The sequence below is a fragment of the Cariama cristata genome, unplaced genomic scaffold (genome assembly GCF_000690535.1).
Source record: "Cariama cristata isolate BGI_N322 unplaced genomic scaffold, ASM69053v1 scaffold7657, whole genome shotgun sequence".
Taxonomy (NCBI): Eukaryota; Metazoa; Chordata; class Aves; order Cariamiformes; family Cariamidae; genus Cariama; species Cariama cristata.
This window is the reverse complement of record NW_009628436.1, coordinates 128,439-147,817: the sequence shown is the minus strand read 5'-3', so window position 1 is coordinate 147,817 and position 19,379 is coordinate 128,439. Positions and strand designations below refer to the sequence as shown.

General features: G+C 35.2%; 1 protein-coding gene across 1 annotated transcript in view; it reads right to left on the bottom strand.

The window, feature by feature from the left end:
• The window catches only part of LOC104165251 (vacuolar protein sorting-associated protein 13B-like), a 270,979-nt gene that overhangs the window by 161,079 nt on the left and 90,521 nt on the right, over positions 1–19,379 (bottom strand). The window contains exon 14 of the mRNA XM_009704826.1: positions 3,903–4,106. Within this exon, the coding sequence (XP_009703128.1) occupies positions 3,903–4,106 (204 nt within the window). The remainder of the gene's footprint in view (positions 1–3,902; positions 4,107–19,379) is intronic.

Below are 19,379 nucleotides of genomic sequence, written 5' to 3'. Positions count from 1 at the left end.
AGAACTTGGCAAGCTGCACTTCAACTTTCAAAAAAAAAAAAAAACAAACAAAACCAAAAATGAAAACTATTCAAAGAAAAATCTGCAGGAAACCCTTCTGAGGATCCTTGCAAAGCAAGAGTGGTATTTTGTTCAGTTCTGTACAAGAGATCACTGGCTCCCTGACGTACTCAATGAGAGTTGCAGAGAGCTGTTCCAGATGGTAGTATGCCAAGGACAAAACTGTAATGCAGTATATTGCCACACTCAATTCATTACCACACAGAGAAGTAATGCTTTTAAGCTCAATTAATTTTTCTTTTTTAAACAGAGTTTATTCAGGCTGCAGGAAGCAGAAGTTGCTGCTGGGAGCTGTAGAAGGATTGCACAGGGATGGGGGCGAGGCCTCAGGAGAGCCTCAAGAGAGGATATATTTCTTTATTTCCTTCAGGGCTGTTGTTTTTTCCATTGAGAGGAGGGAGAGGGAGGAGGAGATCTGCAAGCTGAAAAAGCAGTTTTCAATCAAGAAAACTTCTTTTGGTTAAGTACTCCCAGTTCCTCACATGCTGTTTGGTAAAGGGAATAAATGTGGACAGGTTTCACTTGTACATAACCTTATTAGAACTGTCTGACTGCTTCCAGTATTCTTTTTATATATTACACCATTAGGGAGCTTTTTATAACATCTACAGTGAAGTATAAACATTTCATAATGGAAAGAGTTATGATTCCTGATCCTCAGCACAGCATTTGGACATTTTTTCCTGAGAGATGGCACCCACCCTACTAGAGTGCTCCAGTTCCCCCATTCTTCTTGAGGTAACCTGCAGGGGCACAGAAGGCATCACACCAGCATGCCACAACAGCCTCTCGAAGAATTTTACACTAAACACCTTGAAATATTCAACATTTAGTCTGAAAGAAAGACTGCTTGCTTTCCAAATTACAATGTAAATGTTTAAAAAAAATTCAAACCCACGAGACATTAAGTACCAGAAATATTGAACTCCAGAAAAAGCAGTGGGAAAATCTGAAGGATTTACTTTCTGTGTAAAGATTGTTAAAGCATTTAAATGATAAATTATGGCAAAATCTTTTGAATATTTGTTTGTATGATATCCCTAGATCTTGTATTCAGAGTGATTTGTTTTTCATGCAAATTTTTAAAACAAGACCAAATTTCAACCCAGTAGACTAAATTACAATACAATCTATTTCAGAATTTTTACAACTTTAATTTATTAAAAACTGTAATGCTTTTAGAAAAGGGAATGGAAAATGAATGGTTGGTATCTATGCAGAATTTTTCTTTAAAGTAACTGTATTAAATACTTGGATATAGGTTGGATTCTATACTGCATCTAAGAATTAAAAAATGAGGGAAACAGATCTCAAAAAAGAATCTTAAAACCCAGTGAACCTAATAAACCATAACACTGGGCCTAAACCATAAGGAAAACCAAATAGAAGTATATTAAAACCAAAGAAATTAACTCTAAAATAACTCAGTAAAAATCATTCATTATGTTCCAGGTTAAACTTGTTTAAGAAACTTAAAGAATTAAAAAAGAAAACGGTATCAAAAATAGGTCAAAGAATAAAGCTTCTGTGGTAGTTGCAGGAAATCTTAAGATAAACTTCACCCTGAAAACACTAAGCACCATGTAAAACACCACACAGCCACCCTCTTGATGCATGCTGGAAATATCTCAGCGGATGGCAGAGTTCAATGCAGGTTCTTCCAGTTCTCAGCGCACCACTTCCACAGATCATAAAATAAACCCAGATGCAGCAAAACTGACTGCCAACTAAAAAGCAAAAATTCAAATCTCCTAAAACAGAACTGTAGTAAATGTGTAAAATTTTAAGCCAAAAGGACAAGAAAACATTCATACCAACTTTCTCTTTAAATAAATTCAAGCTGGAATTAAGATACTGTATTGCATACCAGAAGGGAAAAGCTAATGTATTTAATTACAACTCATAGAAATTAAAACCCAAGTAGAAGCTTCATTCAAAAGCAATTTCAACACACACACACTTATTTGTCAAATACATTCTAATAAAATTTTATTTTGGAAGTCTGCTGAGGAAAAGGAGAACATCCAAGCAGTTATAAAGAAAAAGAGAACTCAGATTATCTGTAATAGCTGCTTCCCTTATTCTTATCTTTTTCAGGAATCCCACCAAATTTCCTATCCAAATCTATAAGCATAAAGCTCAGACTAAAGTGAGCTGGCAATATGATTTCAGTCACCAATGGGAAGGAAAAGGAAAGTCAATTCCTCGGTGGCTGGTTTTGCTATGTTAGCTTAACTTGTGAATTGGCCAGAAGTCCTTTGAAGATTAATGTCATCTCATCTTTCAAGAAATGCCAGTGGCTCTACGTTGTTTTGTGAGAAAGAACTTCACGGGTAACTTGCCCACCACCAACTAGAAGGTCATACACATTTTTTCAATGCCAAGAATTTAAAAGAAAAAATTGTCTATGGAATTATATTAGTTAAAAAAAAAGAAATACATCGTTAAAAGATAGGAAAGAACCAGGTGACCTTATAAATGAAGAACACATACTGTTACTGTGTTTAAATTTTTATCTGTACTCCTGTCACTCCTTGTGGGTTTATCATTACTTTGGTTAGATCTGCTTTTCCTGACCTCTATTTTTCAATGATAAATTGGAATTTCTTCTTGATCACATCTTTTTCCTGCATGCACTCCTCCAGAGTGAGCTTATTTGCGCTCTTGGTCTATCATCAATACATCACTTACAAAGCTCAGTCTGCATGCAATCCTCACGTAGCTTCTTTTGCTATAGCTTGCCTGACTTTCAGAAAAATCTCAGTGTCCTCTCATCTTCCCTTTTTTTGAAAATTAAACGACAAGCAGTTCAATTTTTGTCTTTCCTTATTATTCGGACTGGTTTTCTATATCACTTTTAGGAACTCATCCCTCAATTCAGATAGAAATCTTATCTTAGGATCCATAAAATTATGCATGCATTTCATAAAAACTAGATTGCTTTTGCATGAATTAGATATAAAGAACTTTTAAATGAAAATAAATAACTAATGTGTGGCAAACAGGCATCTTCTAGCAGAAACGCTTCTAAATCCACAAAATTACTTTTGATAGCTTGCTCTTGTGGTCATCAGATCTTATTCCTGTCAGTTTGAAAAGAGAACTCTGACTGCTACACAGTCTATAAAAATACAGATTTAAACCACCTGTAGGAATTTAAGTATTAACAAGTATATTAAAACTAATATAAAAATCCCAAATTTTCACAAATTACCAATTAAAAAAACCTATTTTATATCTGAAAACTTTAAAATTTAAAATAGCACGCAAGCGTATGCATGCTTTATCTTTCAACCCTGTTTAACTAGAGGGCGAGGCTTTGCGTGAGCATATCATACAATACACAATAAGGGAGACTCAGTTGAAATATCTCATTCTCAAAATTCATCTGGTTTTAGTTAGAGAAGTGCAAAAAACAGTTCAGAACCAATAGGAAATGTTCTACTTTATCCTCCTCTAACTTAGAAATGTCTAAGCTGGTTTTACTCAAGCTTTGTAAGAATACAAACAAAAGAAGTTTAAAAAAAGAAAAAAAAAGAAAACCCAAAACCTCCCATTGCTTGTAGACTGAGAAGCTGAAGTCTCTGCTCTGGAGACATACAGTAAGCCACTCAGAAAAGAGTTTATAATGGAAACAAAGGCACAAAATGAATAGACAGTAACTACAGTGTAACAGTAATAGTAATACACATTTCAAATGTATAATCCAAAACTCCACGGAAATGTGCTTTAAGTAAAGGAAAAACAATACAGAATTATTTGATTCAGATATACTGCAAATGAGAACTGCAGTGTTTGTCCTATGTAATTCTAGAAAAGAGTAAGTTAAAAAAACTTCCTACCTACTGGCCATGTTCCATTCAAGAGCTGGATTTTGAGAATTTCTTTCACTCTCTGTCAAAACCCCTCCTTTTCCATTTTCCTTCTCTGGTTTCAACTGATTCCAATGAGCAGTACCAATGTTTATAGATTGAAGATCTATTTGATACTGTCTGTCTTCAACCTCTGATCCAGGGTCTCGAAGTATTCCCAGATTCAGTGCTCTCCTTTAATGCCAAAGGAAAAAAAAAAAAAAGAAAAAAAAAATCAGCAACAAAGGTCAAAATCAGACCAATCAGATATTCATTAAGATACAAAATTAAGAAAATTAAGGTATCATATTTGCTGTTCTCGATTACATCTAAGCATTATTTTAAGTCCAGATCAGAAGATTCCAGCTGCCTCTTTCCTATGGAATCCAATAGGAGATATGCAAATACATATATTCCAAAATTTGGCCAGATCCACCACAGTCAATATGAGATCAATCCATTGACTTCACTGCACTTTCAATCAGGTCCATATGAGCAGCTTTATAGGGAGTCAGGACTAATTCATACCTGCTGAATAAATAAGGGATGTCACACCCAAGTTGTCAAAAAGAACAGTTATGTATCAGTATTATGAACAACTTCATTGTGAGACAATTGTTCCACTGTTCAAATTTATCTAAGAATAAAAATTAAAAAGAATATTCCAAGACGATGGAAAAACAATTCAATCTTTTTAACATGGAATTTCACTACAGTGGTTTGTTATTAAAATTCTTCTGACAAGTGAGAAAAAAGCATTTTTGAGTCAACCACATTACTTTTGGATTCTGCTAAATTCTACTGCATTAGATTTTACGAAATATTTCAATCTTGAGCTGAGCTTGGGAAACAGTCACAGTCAACTTCAACAAAACATCCAAGAGCTATTGCACAAGTGGAGGCTGCTGAGACCCTTCAGTTTTACCAGTGACCAGTATCGGAGAAGACTCCTACTACCATCTGTCTTCTGCTAAGACTCACTAGTAAATCTTCCAAAAAATTATCTTGCCTTTTCTACACTAGGAACAATACAGCTTTATGTGCACTGCTCATTTGATATTATAATAAAAATGCACAATTGAATTTATCACCATTTTTCAAAACAAGCCAGTAAAGGAAGTAAGGGGCAAAGGAAGCAAAATCTTAAATTTTTTTGCATTGAATCTATGATCACATCAAATTGTAGTCTATATTTATTGACTTCATAGACCTGAATTGAAGCTTAAGCTTCTTATTTGCATATGCCATCCAATCTGCTATTCCATTCTAGGTTGTTGTCTGTTGCCAGAGTCCTTATTTAGTATGTAACTGCTGTCTCCACAGAGAACTTAATAATTCTGCAATTCGTTTAATCATTGAGGCTAACAATCTAAAATCAAATAACGATTAAAGTAGTACATGTGTAAGTATAGGTATGCAACCTATTTCAAAGTGCAATCCCAATGCTGCCCAAATCCAAACATAGTCGAAACTGCTAATACCATTGCCACTGTCGCCAACACAGTATGCTAGCAATTTAAGTAATTAATCATATCTACCCACAGAGGCATGTGAATGGCAGGAAAGCCGTTTTGATCAAGTCATTCCTGGTGAGGCAGTGTGATGACACTGTTCAGTAGCCTTATAACTTTCTTAAACACTTAGCAGAAATACACTGAAAATCTGTTATGTCAGTAGTGGTATTTCAAAATTAAATGTGGTTTCTTAAAACTCAAGAATATGTTTGTCAACTTTCCACACAGAGAGATCTAACCACAACAACTGTGTCTTTTATTATTCTTTCTAGGCATTGTTTCCTCAATATGAATGCAGTTCTATTGAGTTTTTTTAAAACAAACAAAAAGCCCCACGGTAGATTATTGTATGACCCAGTGTCTATTTACGTACTTTGCCTAATGCAAGTAAATATTGGAATATATGTTTTGTGAAATATAACTGAAAATAAAGCACCAAATTACATATAAAATCTGCTTAAGCACATAAAATACAAAGTATGATACTAATTTCACCTGCATAATGAATTATTCTCTCCTGGACTTCACAATAAAAAATATTTTTCATTTGTTCCTTTATGAGCAGCTTGATAACTTGCATTAAGCTGCACCTAGCACTATACTCCTTAGACTTGTTCGGCACAACCATGACCTTGTGATCTGAACTCCTAGAGCAAAATGTGGCTGTATGTGCCAGTATGAAATTCCTCATTGTGACAATGGTTTTCTTCCACTCATAAATTTATGTATTTAAATATAAAAGCCAATGAAATCACTCTTCGGCACACATTTTTAGGTGCAGCAAAATACACAGAAGTTCTATTCAGACACAAGGTACTAGTGCATTGCATTGCTGGTGTAAGATTTGTCCACTGGATCTTTTTTATTTTGATCCAATTAATTTTGTAAAATCTCAAGGATGGGATAATGTTTGTATTGCTTTGGGATATCACAGCCTAATACTTTCATGCTGATATAAAAACTGCATTTTCATTCTGTTCCTACGATTAACAATCTCCTATATAGAATACAAAACTCTTCCTCTGATCCTTCAGATACACCTTTGAAATCCAAGCAGACAAATTGTGTTTCTATAGACTACCCATTTCAAGAAACACATATTTTATGCATATATGTAAAATACAAGGATTAGTTATTAACGCCTCGATGTTTTGACTAAACTGATTATTGCTTTCAGAAAGTATATCCTGCCAGTTTTATTCAAGGATCAAAATATAGCCTTTTCCCAAATAAATTTTATACATACAGGCATTTACATAAGCACTAATTTCTGGTTTTCCATATCAACTGTCTTCCTAAGTACACCCCCAATTTATTAGTTGTGTACTTCCTAGAAGGATAAGAACAAGCTAAACCACAGCAGAATTGGCCTAATCTTAAGCATACATGCTATGTATGAACTCTGCAACCTTTTTGATTCTGCAGCTTTCGAAATCCTTGCAACAAATAAAATCAGGGAAACAGTAAGCTAAATTCATGACTTCTCTAACCCTAGCATGAACATTGTTTTACCAGCTGAAACATACTGTAGGGGTTATGATTTTAATTGCCTTCCCCTTCTGAAAACAACTTCACTGTCCCATTTGAACCTTTTGGCAGGTGGTATAGAATACAACAGTTGGTCAATAATAGAGTAAGATCATAAACAATCAAAGACAACCATAAGCATGTAACAGGAAACACAGCTTTAATGTTTTTCTTTTTAAATTGATTTAGTCTGGGTCAGGCTTTTTGTATGTTTATCTAAGAAACAGCTCGTGTTGAACCAGTTACTACGTGCTGCTGAACAGGCATAGTTCTGAGACTCACTGTAATAAAGTTAAATCTATTCACTTATAGCTCATCTGAGACCTACAAAAAGCTGAACAAGCCAGGAAAATGGTATTTAAAGACAATACATTATGTAATGATTAAGAAATATTCACAGACTTTACACACAACAGCTAATCTTTGTTATCACTTCCGAGATCTCTGTGTACACTGATTTCTGCTTCCAGATACAGAGATGACAAATCTATTTATCCAAATCAAATTATTAAAGGTTTTTTCTAGTGCTAAAAGATTCTTCCTATTCTAATCAAAACAGGAAACGGACAGTAAGCTTGGATCAATATATACCCTCTACTTTACAGGGGTAAAACCAGTGGTAAAACTATGCAAGAGGACCACTTCCTCTTCTGCTTAAGGTTGTGGAGTCTCAGCCCAAACGTAGTCTGAAATGAGATCTGACTGACCTAGTGTAGAAATCACAGCAATATTCATAATTGACCTAATGCTCCTTAACTGCCTTTTCCCCCAATTCAATTCAATAAAGTTTCCCAACTTATTCTCCTTGACAAGGCCATTAAATGTGTTACACCAAACAGGAAATTGAAACAATTGTTTCTTAGGGAAGCAATGGACCACAGCTCTATTTGGAGTGAGATGCTATAGATGTCAAGAAGGGCACAGAACAAAAATGCGGTAAACCTAGAGCATCTGTGATAACAATACCAGCCTTTGAAAATGCTGAACTTCTATCAGTAAAACTCCAGACGGGAGTCAGCTTCGCAAAGAAAGGCAACTTTTTTTTTATTTTAGTTTATAGCAAGTAGATGCTTCTTTGTCACAGGCAAAGAAGCTAACACTTGAGCCACCAGGAAAGAAACAGAACTTTCCCAACATCACAGAACATACATCAACATGATCTTAGAACAGGGATAAAAGAAATCCCGTAGCGTGAGAGTTCATGATGGAAGACTTGGATGTGCCTAAGTCTGGAGAGACTAAAAACATACATTTATGAGGAAGACCAAAAGAAGAATGAGAAGTTAAGGGGGAAAAAAAAAAAAAGGAGGGCACAGGAGTGGGTAGGAGGGAGAAGAAAGATGGGATCAGGGCACTAACGCTGAAATTAAAGAAAAGTTGCAGGTAAGAAAATTCTATTATTGCAAGAAGAGAGGAGGAGACATCCTTAGGGAAGAAGGGAAGGGAAGGTCCTGACAAATTTCTAAAATTTTGTACATGATCCTGAGTACACATTCTGCCATATTGAGTGAGCTCCGCATCTTACCTGAAGGGTGACCTCAGCTTTGCTTCCCCACTCTGCCACCTGTCCATAGGGAGACTTACTTGTGATTTAGCAAACAGTGTTTTATGACTGCCAGGACGTTGGAAACAGTTTATTTTAGTCTGAGTCAGTAGAGCAGGCTCTCAAACGCCATCAGCATCAAACTCCAATTCCAGTAATTTCTGCCTCTTTTCCCCAGGAACTATGCCACATACGACTGGCTTTGCTGGCAGCCGCTCATTCTCCCCTCTCCAGTCCAGTTTCAGAAGAACTCAGCTACTGCCCCATCTCCACACTTCCTGGCAGCATACTCTGGACTGGATACCAGCAAATCCTTATTAAATACAAATATAAACTGAGTACAGTAAGGGTCCTTTGTTTAATACTTTACTGATTAGCAAGTGATACTATTTTGTTCCTATGTCTATATGTATGTCACTTTTCATTTTAACATTACATTTAATCTTTACAGGAATCTGTTTAGCAAAGAAAACTACATTCTCCCTGATTAGCTCTTGTGTTGTATTCTGTATAATCAGATACATCAGCATTATCTACAGAAGACATTACATGGCAGGTGTCCTGTAAGTCAAAGTGGTTAAGGTACCTGGCTTCATCTTCAGATGTGGAAGACCCTTATAAAATGAAAACATCAGTGCTAGTTTGATAAGTGAAATAAAAATGACTGACCACTTCTAAACATTTACATAGTGGACAAATACATCACATCACTAATGCAAAGGAAGAAGTTATTAATTGAATTCTAACTAAATACATTTTGTAGTCATCAATGGTCATACTTCTAACTCTACAATGATTTGCAGTGTTTATAGCTTTTGTGAATAGACATAAATCAACTTGGAGGTAGATTACTTGTGCAATTAGTATGTTGAAAAAATGACAAGCAGTGCCTGAAACATATACAAAAATTTCTTTTGATTGTGCTAGACTGCTTCAAACAATTGATATAGCGAAGCAAAAGTAAAACAGGTAATTTTCCTCTATATTAAACTAATGTTGGATAAACGTCTGACTCGTGTCTCTTGGGCACTGGTTCCTTTTTCATTCTTTATACCTACAGATGAGTATCATGGCAAAGGGAGGAACTGGTATAAGTGTAAAAAAGCTGAAGAAAACGATGAGACACCAAGTAGCTATAAAGATCTTTAGGTAACACAAGGATAAGCATATTGGAGAAATTACGGAACTCGGTACTTTTAAGTCACACACTAAAAAAAGAAAAGATGATTCAACTACAGATTACTGTGCACTAAGACATCACTGAAAACATGAATGTCAAAGTGCCTGGTGGAAAAAAACCAAAAGACAAAAGACAATTGGTTGTACAGAACAAATCATCTACACTCATGATCATCCAGAATAGATCATCAGATAAAAGAGCCCATGTTTAGAAAATTCAGTCTTGAAAAAGAGTTTGATCTACTGCTATTTCAAGACACTCTGAGCTTCAAGACACTTCAAGCACAGCACAGATTCTACTACTGTGAAGATCTTGGGTCCTGGCAAACAGAATGACATTAAGAGAAGGTATTCAACATCTTCAGCAAAGCCAAGACACTACTCTACCTACAACTGTTTCTCTTCAGTACCTCCAAGCTAGGTATTAAACAGTCATATCTGAAATAAATGTAGATGGGATAGATAGAAACACAGGCTTATCCCCTCTCTCTGCTTCTGGGCTTTCTCAGTTGTGCAGCAGTAACTCTTCTACAGAAAATAATAATAGTAATAATCAAACTACTTAACTTTTTCCAAAAAATCTTAGCAAAATATGCTATTTTCTTTTTACTAATACTTTTCAGAACAGCTTTTTCTTGCCAAGCTGAAGTAGATAGGTCTTCCCTCAAAATTCTTTTGTAAGTTTTTTCTTAAAAATAGACAACACAGACAAAAATCTGACTTCTTCAACCACTCAGAGATGAAAGATCGTAAAATTACAGTCACTTTTCTTTTGGCTAACTACTTTGCGTCTTTTACTTGACCAATTTCATCAACTGCAACTACCGAGTCATACAGATATTGACTTTCACCCAAAACCATTTTAAAAAGGACTGATTTTCATTGAGCTATCATAATGCAAGAGAAAAGAGATTTGGTTTAGAACATACAGAAGAAGAGATCTGGGAAATTGAATTAAATGGTTTGTAACTATTTTGCACATGTGGTTGATATCCTCTCAAAAGGATCAAATGCTGTCTCAGTTAGAGCTTCAGGTGACAAACGTAACTGGACACATGGACACGTAGAAGAACCAAGTCTGTCAGGTCTTCATACGTTGTGCACAAGGTTTGGGACTAGAGATCTTGCTTGGGCAGGCCTCCTGCGGGCCTGCAGGATGTTTCCCTCTCTGCAAGGCTAGAACATGCCAAAGGAAAATAGGAGAGGGAGATTTGACTCCTATTCTCTCTGAATTTACTTATTATGTGACTCTCAAGCAACAAAATGAACCTCTTCAACAGTTTAGTCATATATATTGTGGGCAAAATGCCAAAATGATGTTGTGACTATAATTAATTGCACAGAAAACATTTTGAGATCATCTGATATATAGTGCTATAAGAATGCAACTACATTACAATATGTATAAAAATGAACTACTGTAACTTTTTATCGAGATACTATTTATGTACACTATTTATGTAACTACTTAAATATTTTTATTTTGAAACCCAGTAGGTACATATTCAGAGGGAAAAATAACAACACCCCCTCATGTCCATTAATTACAGTGGTGGTGCCAGGTGGGTGCTGCTGTAATTTCATTTGCTATCCATTTAGGAAGGTCAGATTTTCGTGAACTGGACCACACCAAGGTCAGGATTGGTAGCAGTGCGCTGATCATATAAAAGCTACTAAACACATGAAAGGAATTACAGCAGATCACACATCAAACATTTTGGCCCTGTGCTTCCTTCCTCCAGTCCTACGGCAGGAAATGCTCTACATATCCTGTGAGGTGACCAGACATTTAAAAGTAGCCCCTTGTTCCAAAGGCTCTGGTACAGTAATTGCCTGCAAAGAAGCTGAACTTCTGCAGTGCAGTTGGTCTTCTAGAGTTGTATCTGGAACACAGTATGAATGATCCTATGACGATAAGGTATGCTATGGTAAACCATAAAGTAACTTCAGTCTCTCAAAAAAAAGCATAAAATAAAATCAAGCTGAAGTTTGCAGCTGTGTATTTAGATGTCATCTGTTTAATTACTTTTGTAATTTTATTGTTTAAATTCCTCAGCAAAAATAACAGCATGAGCAAGTCTAAACTTTAAAGATCAGTTTTTCATTTTTATACTGTTTAATGTTTAGACAGTTTGAGGAATCTCGTTATATTTTTGAAGCATTCACCAAAATTCAGGGAGCATAGTATAAATATACAGTTGACAGACTGTATAAATGATAAGTATGCACAATTCCAAAGGAAGGTCTGTATGATATTTTTGGATGCCAAATGTTTCTAGAAAAAACAAGTGGAATAGAGTTTCTCTAAACAGAGTCAGTGAGGAAAAACCTTGAAGAGTTTAAGTGCGTGGAGTGGAAGTCCGGTGTGGGGGTTAGTAAAAAAGCCAAAATACATTATAAGCCAAAGACTTTGATGCTTTTGTTTCATGGTAGAAATAATTTTATCTCAAAACTCAATGCTGTTTGGCAGTAAAAGATCTTGAATTTTGATTTTTCAAATATTTAATGTGTACTTGGTTTATCACATAGCTAAGGTAAATAATCTTGTGATTTTCCCATTGCTTTCATCCAGTATTTTTCTTTGTTTTAGCTGATTCAACTAGTTTAGTGGTACAATACCTCAGTCTTTTCAGATGTTCTATAAATTCACCTGGAAATACCGAGGTTGAGTTTCACTGAACATAGTCCTATTTGATGCAATTCCATTCCAATTTCACTGAAGAAATTCCATTCTTTAAATGGTGCAGTACAACTGAGTACAATGGTACATGCTAGAAGACATACTGTCCACAGTGTGTTTGATAAGCTGACATGGGACAGGATTTCTCTTTGCTGTTGTGTCAGTGTATCGAACTCATACCTGGACATCAATCAAATTCTATATAAAGTAGCACAGAACATTATAAAGAAAGAAATACTAGCTTTTCCTTTACATTAAGGAACGTGTACTCATGGATATTTTCAGCACATGTATATTGTAACAGATGATGTTTACAGCATAGATAATACAACAAGAAACTACTCTAAAACATGAATATTTAACTTTCCAAGTCAATTCACAGTTATCTTTGGCACTGATTAAATTAATTTCTCAAGACACCACTTGTATTTTCTTCTTCTTTTTGCAGACTCATTCTATTCCTAATGGCAAGCTGGAACTATTTTTAAAATACTGTATATGATATTGTAAAATGCCAGTAACAAAATCTTTAAAATTACCTCCTTTAGTTGTTCTTTTCTGAAGTCCTTGCACTGCATTTTCCATTTAAGTATCACTGGGAAACTGTCCTGGTAGAAAACTCATTCCATATTCATTATGAAATATATTACCTTTCATGCTAAAATCATTATTTTGTCTTCCTTAAAACCCCATTAAACTTCCTTGAAACCCCATTGTTAATGGCACTCCCAAATCCAATATGAATCTATGCCTAACAAGATATATTGAAGGGAAGTTTACTTCTAAATACACTTTTGAAGAGGGAAAAAAAGAAGAAAGAAAAAAGATGCAAATCAATATCTTAATTTATCCTCAGTGATTCTCAGGATTGCAAAAGGCAGAAATTATTCATAATCATATTGAAATAAGAGACATATTGAATAATGTGTATTTCACATTTCCCCAGAGAATTAAAATTTATTTTGTGTGTATTGAAATAAAATAAAAGATTATGATCTAACTAGAGAGGCAGTAGAGTTTCAAGCTTCCAATCAGGTTTCAGAAGAAACCAGAGCCATCTATACAAATCTGATCATCCCACTTGAATTACTCCCTGCAAAACACAAAAAAAGGCACCTTTCATACACTTGATAAGCTGTACGGGAGTACTCGAATCTTTACTTTTTTGCTGTGTTTTAAGGCATGCTACTTTTTTATTGAATATTCTCTTATATGACTTGAACTTATCTACAGTATGCCTTTGGATCTCATTCGAAAATTTGGAATTCAGCAGAAATGCATGGATTCACTTTGTTTAAAATAGCTTTAGACACAAAAACTATAGGAGGATAGCAGAATACTTAGGTTCAACCACATCTCCCACAGCTCACAAGTTATGAAGCTGCAGCCAGTTAGCCACTGCTAGTCTGTTGAAACCAGACTGGTTGTTGCTTCTCCATTCTGAAATGCAATAAATACATATTGTATTATGCTAATATTTAGATTTATCTAGATTTACTAGCATCAAAAGTAAGGTTCAAGTTGCCTCAGGAATGTACCAAGACAGGCTGGATAGAAAGACAGCCCTTTAATTATGAAGACAGGGGCAAGCTCAGACGTTGAAATGATCCTTTTGCAGTGAATGTTGAAAATTAAGAGATGTCAAGACAACTTTAGAAAAGGAAGTAAAAATCACCTAAATATTGCAAAAAGTGACTGATTACCCTATCGAGAAGCTTATAAATTTCCTGTTGAAAACACAATTAGCCTACTTGAGAAATCCAGATTTGCCTGAATGTCAAAGTTTTTCATGACAAAACTGTTTTTACACTCATTCTTTTCCCGCTTTCCTCCTAATTTAGGTTGCAAATCAACTGGTTTCTCAAGATATTGATGCATATGTGAATACCAATTTTCTTTGATAATTGGCACAGTTTCCTCTTCAGACATGATGCATGTCTGCATAATAATTGCATCTACTGTATTGTATTTTCAGGCAAGAAATTTGGTGTACTCCCACTCTTCCCAGACCCTCCTCTTTTTTAAAGATAATATAGCTCCCCAAAATTAATTTTCCCGAAAGCGCATCTTGAATATTTGTACCCATAAGTCTGAACTTTTCCCTTTGTGATTTAAACTCAATTTTATTTCAGCTATGTCCTATATAATGATTAAGTCCTGAGTTCAGACAGGTCAATGTAAAATCATCAGTGCCCACAAAATATCAAGGTTCCACCACTTTTAGTTTCCTGAGAGAATTACAGCTTTGAGTTCACATGCCTGTGGGCAGAAAATCTTGCTACACAGACAGAAGCTAACCAATAGGCAAGACCTCAGTTATACAGAAAATGTTTCTTCCACTTCCACGTTTAGTTCTTTCTAGAGGAAATTTAGTATCAACTAAATGCTATTAAGCATTTCCAGTTCTAGTGTAAAGGCAGGCATGTTCATTTTAATTCTTAAAGGAATGAAGAGCTGAAAGGCAGTTGTTCAAACTGGTGTTTCTCTGTCTTCTTTGTATAAAATATTAGGACTTGAACAATCAAGGTGGCATTATCAAAACACAGGACAAAACTCAATTTATCTGGTAAGTCTTCTCCTTTCTTTCCTTAGAGAATGCTTCTTGAACATAACAAAATGCCCTGAAACTCCCTTATCAGATTTTTATAGGTTTCTTGTCAACTGCTTGAGAACCAGATAAAAAGCATAGTCCCCAAACCTTCCAGCTTTCCTAAGATCTGTTATAAGGTTTTTTCCCCTCTCAGAAAAAGTTTTTGAACATCCATCTCTTCCATTATGAAAGTAAAATATCCTCCTGAACAAACCACTTCCCTACAAGCATTTTCCAGTTTGTTCTGGCTTTGCAGGAGGACTGAAGCAGAGAAAGGAAGTGCTCCATCACAGCATACTTTGATATGTTCTGAGTCTCATTCTTACAGTCAATTCTGAACCCACTAATTCCTCCATGTTATTAAATACAATTACTACAATTTACATTTACAAATAGTTATTTTAGATTGAAGTGACTGTAGCTTTTTGTTTCTTCTGTGATGAAAAATAAATCGTTAGCTTTTGTTTTAAAAGCATACTACTGCCAAATCTTAAACTGTGATACCAATATACTGAATAGTTTGAAAGTAAACTTTTACATGCACACAGACACATCACTTTAAAAGGGTTACTTATGTAAAAGCTTTTAAGATATTTAGAATATGCTTTAGAGGATGAAAAACAGAACAAATGAAACCTATTAGGAAACTGACCTCAAAACTCATCTTTAGGATGAAAATGTAAAATACATTAAAATCTGGGAGCATCAGAGAGAACATGTAAAGGACATGACAAAAACAAGCAGAGCCCAAACTCAAGAGGATTCTCATTCATCATAAACTATTGCTGAGGTAACTTTTGGCAGCAGGAGACAACATATTCTTGGAAACCTACATCCTGCCATAGGAAGCCACAGAACACACCATCGCTTTCGTAAACATTAAATATAAAGCCTACACACACATAGTAGGTTAAAGCCTACTATTCAGCATGTACGCAAAGCTTGTTAGAGATCTTTTTAAAAGAAGCCTTAAGTAAAAGAAGCCTTCGCTTACAGGGCAGTATCAGGCAAGAGTCATCCTCATATACTCAAAATATCCCTGTGTATTCACAACATTGATCATGAACACTACAGATCACAATGTCAGTTAGTTCAACCAAGTCCATGAGGCACCAAAAACATATAAATGGTGGTGGTTATGAAGAAAACTCAGAGTTTTACTTTCTGCCTGGAGCTAAAAAAAGAATAAATGCAGGAACACTACACAGATACAAAACACACACACACAAATACCCAGCTCATTACACTGTTCATTTGGGAAACAGCAAATTCTATCATCTGTAGTTAGTCTAAGGCCATTTTAGTAAATATAGTTGCTTAAAATTTTTATGAGCTGCAACGTGTGAAGACTACAATATGTAGATTTTTAAAATTATTTTTAGAAAGCAACTTCTGTAACACTTGCAGTAACATAATACATCAGGTATTTTTTTTATTATGCCAAGAACATGGAAAAGCAACCATTGTAAGCTGTCTGAAGAACAAAGTGTATCAAAAGAGAGTCTGAATCAACACATACCAGAAAACTGCATTCCTCTGAATTTTTCTGAATGTATATAAATATTCAACTGTGTGCTGGGAAACAGAAAAATTTCAGATTTGCTCTGCACCTGGATTTGCTAATCTGCAAGCTTCTTCCTATTCTTTGAAAAGCTGCCACATACAAAGATTAAATAATACTATTCAGTAGTCAAACAACTATGGTTATCAGGAGGAGTTCAAATCTCTTCTGTTCCTATCCTGCAAGTACAGGATATGTCTATGTATAGATACTCCTATGTTCTATTTGTATCATCTCCACACCTGTTTATTTTTTATTGCTGGAGAACACACACTATCATGCCAGAAAAATGGGAGTAACTGTGATTTATGCCAGTCATTGACACTGAACTCAATGGAGATGCCTGATACTATCTCTGTATTTTATTACTCTCAACATGCACTTGTGTTAGCCATTAACATACCAGTGTTTGCCATTGCCGTCTCACAGAAAAAAAAAAAAAAGCCCTAACAATGAAAAGCATCAGAAGGCATGAAAAATGTTTTGAGAGGCTGAAGAATGCTACATTTATCTTTGTGCCTACAACTAATAAACCCCATAAGAATATGAACCAGTTCTAAAAAAAAAAAAGGACTTCCACCTTTAAGGACAAAAAAAAGAAGAAAGAATAGCTTCTGAAATGTAACAAAACCATACTGTATACAGCTTTCTAATCTGTTGTGTTTTTTTTTACTGCAGCATAATCAGGTTTAATAGCAATAAGGGGAGATAAAGTAGTGTGCACAGTAAGAGCTGAAACATAAGAAACATTAAGCATGGCTTTTGAGTGTACTTAAGGTGGTTGAGCACAAAGCTATCTTGGAAAAGCAGTAACGGTGAGGAATCATACTCACTTAAACAATACAATCTGAGTTGTTCAGGATAGCAGTAACAAGGGTTTAATTTTGCCATGGGAGCTTTGAATAGTATCCCATAGAGAAATATACTCAAATAACATGTAACCATTCCGTATATTTCTAATAATCCTTTTTGTTAAATAATTGAAAACCAAAGTAGGACTACTTAAAAATATTAAATGGAAAAGAGAGACATTGGCAAATGGTTTTGCAAAAGAAAGAAATCTTCTATCCAAAAAATAGTTTCAGAACTGTGGTATGAATTTGTCATAGATAAAACCCTGTGAGGGACATCAGAGAACCCACAAATATTTATGGAACGAACCACAATCTGTATACAGAAGTTAACAAATGTCTCATTACAAATGGGATACGGTTTTCCCAGTAACAGAAGCACACAACTTGCATTATATTTAACTTGAGATCCTGTTATAATTAAAAATACTACAAAGAAAAATGTCTCCTTCATATATTACTGGAAAATACTTTTCAACAAACAAAACATTTGATGAAACCAAATCTGATGGAAATTATCTTTACTCACAAACAGTTAAGAAGAAAATAACAAGTTCTCAAAAGCCTTCCTGAATTATTTTAGAATAAATCATTTATCACAGCCAAGACTTTTGGATGTTAATTTTGATTATATAAGACAGAAAAGTAATCTTGATATGTGGATTCAATCATATATTTTAAGAATCAACAAAGGAAACCCTGGGAAGAAACTGTAAGGAGTTTGTGTAAAGTAACTCAACGTTACTTAAGTAACTTGTATAAGGGTACCACTCCAAGTCTTAAAATGGCATTAATTCCAAAGGATTATTTTCTCCCACATTAACAGAAAACGAAACACCTCCCCTCATTCCCCTCAGTATTTTATAACAACAGGCAAAAGATAAAGCTACTTCATTAGAGAAAAAGATTAAAGGGAGGTAACTTCAAAGAAGAAGAGAGATGTAAAAACTTCAATAATGTTGTTTTATAACATAAAACATACAACACAACTCACATACAAAAAATAACTCTAGCTTTCAGATTACCCTTTATTTTCCAGTTTTACAGCTTATCTGAAAAATTTTTCATTGCATTTAAGTTACTGAATATGTAAACTGGGAAAGGTATCCTGGGATTTTTAAATGTATTTAATGTCTTTGCCTTTTTTTGTTTACCTTTTTAAACTGTTACAGTCTGTTTAATAATGTTAATGCTGAATCTGAGAATTTTATTAAAATTCTTAGTTCATAGTGTCAGATTCTGTGCTGTGTTTCAAAAGCCTGAAGTATGATGGCAGATTAAGCTGATCCAAGCCCAGGCTGCTGCAATACTACCTTTTTGCTAGGGCTAATCCTTGCGTGCCTATACAATAAATAGGATCAAGGCAATGATCTGACTGAAAAAAAAAATGACCTGATGCCCTCAAAATTTTTGGAGCTCATTCAGCTCCCTCATCCAGCTCACTATACAGAAGTACAACCAGCAATACCATGGGGCTGTGAAGAGAAGTAGGTCTTAGAACAGCTTGAGTTTAGATTTGCAACCTATTTGGGCACAAAACTCATGGCCCAAAGACAACCACGGCTAAAGTTAAAAATCAACTTTACATTCACCTCACTCTGGGCTGTCCCAAGGAAGCCCAGGGCCATGTTTTACTCCTTCAGTTCCTTCACTGGGCATGACTAGTTGTCCTGGTTTGGCTAAAACAGGGCTATTTTCTCCTTTCAGGAGTTTTTCTTTCAAATAAATCCCTTCTAAGTAACTGCACTTTCTGAAAGTACAGCTACATGTTTTTCAGACACTGTCTGCGTTTCAGGCCTGATAACGCTCGATGTTTATAGTTGCTACTGAAGTATCAGTAGGATTGGTATGCAGAAAGGCCCATGTTTATCCTTATTTCCATGAGAACCAAGGCCACTGCTGGCCCTCTTTTGTTAGGCGAGTAAAGTCATAAAAAGGTCGCACCTGCAAAAGAGTGCAGACGGGACAGGTGACCAAAAACTGACCAACGAGGTATTCCATCCCATCCTCGTCATCCTCAGGA